The sequence below is a fragment of the Parasteatoda tepidariorum genome, chromosome 5 (assembly GCF_043381705.1).
Source record: "Parasteatoda tepidariorum isolate YZ-2023 chromosome 5, CAS_Ptep_4.0, whole genome shotgun sequence".
Lineage (NCBI taxonomy): Eukaryota > Metazoa > Arthropoda > Arachnida > Araneae > Theridiidae > Parasteatoda > Parasteatoda tepidariorum.
This window is the reverse complement of record NC_092208.1, coordinates 77,477,972-77,484,189: the sequence shown is the minus strand read 5'-3', so window position 1 is coordinate 77,484,189 and position 6,218 is coordinate 77,477,972. Positions and strand designations below refer to the sequence as shown.

The 6,218-nt window shown below is 31.1% G+C and overlaps 2 protein-coding genes across 2 annotated transcripts in view; both read right to left on the bottom strand.

Moving 5' to 3' along the window:
* Positions 1-1,051, bottom strand: part of LOC122270781 (uncharacterized) — a 2,379-nt gene extending 1,328 nt beyond the window's left edge. The window contains exon 1 of the mRNA XM_043049512.1: positions 26-1,051. Coding sequence (XP_042905446.1) covers positions 26-1,051 — 1,026 coding nt within the window. The remainder of the gene's footprint in view (positions 1-25) is intronic.
* LOC122270782 (uncharacterized) lies at positions 1,048-2,178 on the bottom strand. Its single transcript, XM_043049513.1, has one exon. The coding sequence runs from the start codon at positions 2,176-2,178 to the stop codon at positions 1,048-1,050; it is 1,131 nt and encodes a 376-aa protein (XP_042905447.1).
* Between the last annotated feature and the right edge of the window lie 4,040 nt (positions 2,179-6,218).

The window sequence follows — 6,218 nt, the reverse complement described above, 5'->3', positions numbered from 1 at the left end:
TCCGTAGACGTTCCGTTCCGGATACAAAATCATCCATATAGGTGTTATTCTCAATGTGTCTAGTTGCTGTAGGATATGCTTGTTTGTGTTTTGTAGCCAATTCACGAAGAGAAGCTGCTAATAAAAATGGACTAGAGACGAGTCCAAATGGAAGACGTGTGAATCGATAGGTTACAATTTTATCTTCAGTGCAGAGTTTCCCATCAGGAGTATATGTAGTATTGTACCAAATAAATCGTGTTGCATCTCTGTCTTCTTCTGCTAGAATCAGCTGCAGAAATGCTTGTCGCCCATCACTAGTGATTGCTATTTTAGAAAGTCGAAATCTCAACAATGTGGCTAAGATATCGGGAAGAAGATTTGGTCCTACTTCAAGAGCGTCGTTCAAAGATGGGTGACCTGGAGAATGTGAAGATGCATCAAAAACTATACGCCACTTAGTTTCTCCATTTGTGATTTTCTTTACAGCGTGATGGGGCAAGTAATATAAACCTTCCTCATTATGTGTTTCTGAGACAACTTCAACGTGTTTTTTATCAATGTAATCTTGCATGTGCTCAATATATTTTTCTTTGAATTCTGAATTTGCATGCATTTTCCTTGTTAAAGATTTAAATCGTTGAATTGCGACTTCATAATTGTTCGACGAAAGTTGAACTTCTGGTTTCCAAGGCAATTTTACAACTCTTCTACCATCGATGATTTCAAAAGATTGATGAAAGTTCGTCAAGAGTTCAGAGTTGTGAGGACTTATTTTTTCTTGTGTTGGTTGCATGCCAATGCTCTCTAAGTTCCAGACATTTCGTACCACATTATCTAATTCCTGAGTTGAAGTATCCACATCAACATTATGAACCGTTGAAATGAAGGAAACTGTCGCGTGTGATCGAGTTCCACTAAGTACCCAACCAAAACTTGATGGGAGCAAGGCCAGAGAATCCGACAACCTGACTGGAGCTTCAGAATTCATAACAATCCAGTAGAAATCTGCACCGATTAGAATCTCAATTGGTAAGTTCGAAAATGAATCATCTGGATCAGCAAGTTTCATTCGCTTGTTTTTAGCAAAGAGTGAAACATCCGTTGATGAAGGTAGGTGTGATGCATATTTGTTGGAGCTTTCAAATGCAGTAATATTAACTTTAGATTTGTCCCAGATACTTGATAACTGAAATTTGGCTTGTCTTTGCTTGTATCGACATTAGCTGGGGATTCGAAGGCTTGAATGTCCAAATGTCTAGTTGAAATGACTGGAAATTTTAAAGTATCCACAAGATTAGAAGAAACGAAACAAGATTGACTTCCAGCATCTAAAAGGCAACGTGTCAGCTTTGTAATGCCAGTGGGCCCAGTTATGAAAACTCGTGCAGTTTGCAAATGAACGAAACTGGAAGGCGATACATCAATTTTGTTTATAGATGTAGCCACAGGCTGCTCATTGGTTAGAGGTTTGCATATTGATGTATAGTGCTTTCTCTTGCATTTGGAACAGCCAAAATTTTCTCTACGATGGCAATTTTTTTTGGTATGTCCTCGGTTAGTGCACAAAAAACATCTATTACTAGTCTTCAATTTCTGTATGCGCACGTCTATGTCCGTTACAACATTGCACTGTTGAGGCCAATGTCCGACAGTTTCACAGAAAGGACAAAAGGGTGACATTGTTTTACTTTTGGTAACTGATTTAGAATTCACATTAAAATTTTCTAAGGCGGATTTAATTGGATAGTCTGGAGATAGTGAACCTTTAATATTACTTGCAGTAATTGCTCCCTCGACCTCTTCGGATAAAAATTTCATTAATTTTGAAATATCGCTTTCGGCAAAATTTTCACGTTTGGCGTGCACAATCCAATTACGATAGATTTCATGAGGAAAAGCACGAAGTATTTTAGGAGCCAAAATTCTTCCGTATGACTGAGTTTTTTCTCCTAAAGCATCTAAAGCCTGTATTCTTCGATTACAATCAATATATAACTCATTTATTGCTGCTGGAGAGTGACTTTTGACAGGTTTTAGGTTTTCTAAATAATCGAGATGAGCCTGTATTATTTTATCTTTATCGCCATATTTTGATTTCAAAATATCCTTTGCTGTTGCATATGTTTCTGCAGTTATATTAATTCCATCAACTATTCGTTTTGCTTCTCCATCTAAATATCCCCGCAAAAAAAACATGCTTGTCAATCAGCGATAAACTTTCGTTTTTGTCGATACAGTTTTCAAAACGCTCCCAAAAACTATGGAATTCTTCAATTTCGCCGTAAAACGTATTTATTTTTATTGTAGGCAACTTTACATTTGAAGGCGAAGCTGAAAAATTATTTATATTGGCAGCTGTTGGCGATGTTTCAGAAATTGAATTCGTATTCCGATTCGCTGTTCTTTTGAAATTAAATAACGCCAAATGAGCATATTCTGTGTATCTTTCGCATTCTATTATGTCTTCCTGATATTCTCCATCATTTAAAAAATTATGTATTTCATCGTCTGCCGAGGTTAATTCTTTAATTTTATCTTGTAAACGTTCAATATTGTATTCCTTTCCAGTTTGTGTACTAGCAGCATCGTTCAATTTCGTCGTTAGTTTCGTAATGGCGGTACGTAGCGTTGTTCGTTTGCGTTTAAATATTACAAGTTTTTCACTACCGGTAGCCATTCCAATTCAGATTTTTGACGAAAGTAATTAAAACAAGTTTAGTATGACTTACCGAGTTATTTCGGCACCAAATGTTGAACTTTGTTGAGAGTAAATTAGACTGAAAGTCACGTAGAACAAACTGAAAACTTAACTTTTTCTTATATCAAAAAGAATATAAAAACAATAAGATGTTGCCAGCACAGGAAACTCAAAACTATCTAACTAATCTCGAACTCAAACCTCAACACAAGGGTTCAAAACTAGTTTCAACTTTTTCCAATAGATGGCGCCAAAAACTAAGAAAAGAATGAAACCGTGTTTTTAAACTAAACACCATTTGAAACAATGACATATTCTTTTCCATAAGAACGTGTGACAATGTTCTTTTATTTGTAAAAACAAAAACTGTTCATTGTTAATAGTAATCATATTTAATTTTGATTCAGCATAGTCTTAAAATATCAAATATAATTTTTGTCTAAAAATGACCAGCGGAGAATCCCCTTCCATTAAAAATGGAAGAAGATACATGATATAATGGAAAAAGATTATTTTTACCAGTGTTCAAAATTAACTACACATTTCATCAGCAGATGGCACCGATAACTTGATGAATAAAACAATTATTTTAAACTAGGCATCATTTGAAACAATGCCGTGGCTTAATCAACGTGGAACCAAAATTAACAGTTCTGGTGTATTTATTTCACCTAAATAGTCTGGCATAAAACAAAACCTTTTTCTATAGTTCTTAAAGTCAGAAGCCAACTTTAGAAGCTAATGATTTTGTATTAAAATAATCCTTAATGAGAAGAATTTTCTTAAGCAAAACTCGCCCAATCTCAAATATTTTTTGTCTTCTTCAAACTATTTAATAAACTGAAAAATAAAATTTATAATTAGTTTATTAATTTTTGTTTATTATTTTTTATTTATCAATTATTGTTTATTAATTTTCATTTATTAATTATTTTTATAAATTATTTTTCCTTAATTAATTTATGAAGGAAATTTATTAAATTAAACAATAAAATATTTTTTCACGCAAAATGCCTTCGCCAAAATTTTAGTTAAAATATTAAAATTTGATTTTCGTGTTAACTTGAACATATAACTTACTTTCGTTCTTTTTCCTAAAAAAAAAACCACGAAAAAAAAATAAAAAACTTCGCAAATCAAAAGTAAACATACAAAAAAATAACTCCCCATTAGAATAGAAGTTTTAAAAATAGAGTTTTTTAAAAGAATAGAAGTAAATCGAAAACAAGAAAAAGGAATGACTACAAATATACAATGAGAAAAAAGAGGCTTAGAGTTTAAATGTTCACTTTTGACATGCCGGCTTTCTACATTAATCTTAAAAAAAGAATATAACCTTGACAGAAGACCATTATAATAGATAAAACCAATGTACTATACATATTTCAGCTTTGAACATTACAGAGAGAATTTTTTTCATCCGAATAACATGGGGAAAATGGCCATTTTCCCGCAAAATGAACTTCAATAAAATAGTAGGTATAAAATATTATTCCATGTAAGAAATGATGTGAAAACTACATGTAAATCATTTTCTATTTTTATAGCTTTAAAATGCAATTTTTACATTTGTTATTTTCTCCTTTCTTTTAGTTTTGTAATCTAATGTAATTTAAGAATATTGTTGCATCGCGATAAAATACTTTATTTCGTCTAAATCGAAAAAGTATATTGTATTTGCTTTAAAATACGCATATTGTCCTGTTATTGCAAGAGCTATCGCAAGTTAAGAAAAGACCATTGCGTTATAGAATTTAATTAAACATTTGCGACTGCATAAAGTTTTGTGGCACTTAGTTACCAAATTACATAAATATGCTTTCAAAACAATATAAATGCTTTTAAAAGCTAAACTCATCGGACAAAGAGGTAATTAATGATATATTTTTCAAAATATATCGTAGAATTATTAAAAAAGGGTTACAGTTTCGTAATGTTTTTGAACATATCTTAATATCATAAATAGTCTTGCGACATATTTCGATAAACACATTAGTTCTGGAAAACGAAATGACTATATGACGCTGCAAGAGCATTGATTGGACCACCATAATTGTGGTGTCTTTTGCTGACATATCCTTAACAAATCAAATGGGTTTTTTTTTACTTTTGTTTTGTGGTTGAAGAAAATCGTTTGCAAGAAACGATATTTAATATTATTTCATCTGTTTCTTTAAAATTGTATCAGAGATACATATATTTGTTACGATTTTTAGATATTGTTTTTATTAATTCCTATCAACAAAACGATATGATAAGTTTTATTTTCCTCATTTCAGACGATTTAAAAAAGCAAGCAAAAAGAAGGCTGTGCAACCGTCGTTTCAAGAGTTGAGGATCTTGATTACGCTCGCGCTTAGAAATTAGCATTCTTAGAACTTGATGCTGACAGGCTCTCTCTCCGTATGGATAATGATTTATTCTTAACTTGCAACAGAGTATATTGACTTTCATTCAAATTTATTAGAATTAATTACTTTTAGTTTAAAGTAAAATAAATCGTTTTCTTTTTTACAGCTTTTAAAATAAACATTTAAATCAGTTTCTTTTTCCTTTTTCTGTAATAATATGGTATACTATAGCCTACGTCACAGATCGTGTTATTCCTACTAAATTTAACTAGTAAACAGCATTTTCTGCGAACCTGATTTCTAGCAACAAGTAAAAGCATCAAACGAAGTGTCTTGTTATAAGTCGCTACTCGCCAGGTTGGAATTGTATTAGTCTAGTTCCTTTGGAAATAATTTATATTGTTGTTTTACTGAAGTTTATGAATTTAGTAAGCATATTTAAAACTCAGTTTATTAATTAAACTAAAAGGTAAATGTTATTCCTAGTAAGTGAAAGTAGTTGTGCTTTTTTCATATTATACCTAATTAGGAGATGTAATTAGGAACAATCTGATGCAATTAAGCACAATGTTGCGTTGCGATAAATTCTTGATAGAATTCCTTATTTCACCTAAATTCAAAAAGTATACTGTATTATTTGCATGAAAATATGGCATATTGTCCAATTATTGCGATAGCTAATTGTTTTCGTTCAATTTTATTTGAATGAACTGCCTTTAGTTTAATTTTAAGTAAATAAATAATCACTTTCTTTTTTTACTGATTTTAAAGGAAGCATTTATATCTTTTCCTTTCCATATTTTCTTTTGGAATTTAACATAATTTAGAAACAGTGTTGTACTGCAATAGAATTCTTTAAATCTAGATCCAAAAGGTGGATCCAAAAATTTGGATCCAAAAATTCATTGTATTTGCTATAAAATAGAATACATCGTTCAGTTATTGTAATAGCTACTTACTTTTATTTAAATACATTTTGATTTATGACTTTCGTTTTAATTACTTTTGTTCCTCTAATTTATCTTCACATACCGATATATACTGATCTATACATAATTTAGTAATTTTTTTATCGGTAAATTCAGATAATTTATTTAAAGAATTAATTCATTTTCATAAAGACATTTTAAAACTCTTTCCACAGAGCTACAATATTAATCATCAGAGTTGGCCGTTGATTACAGTAA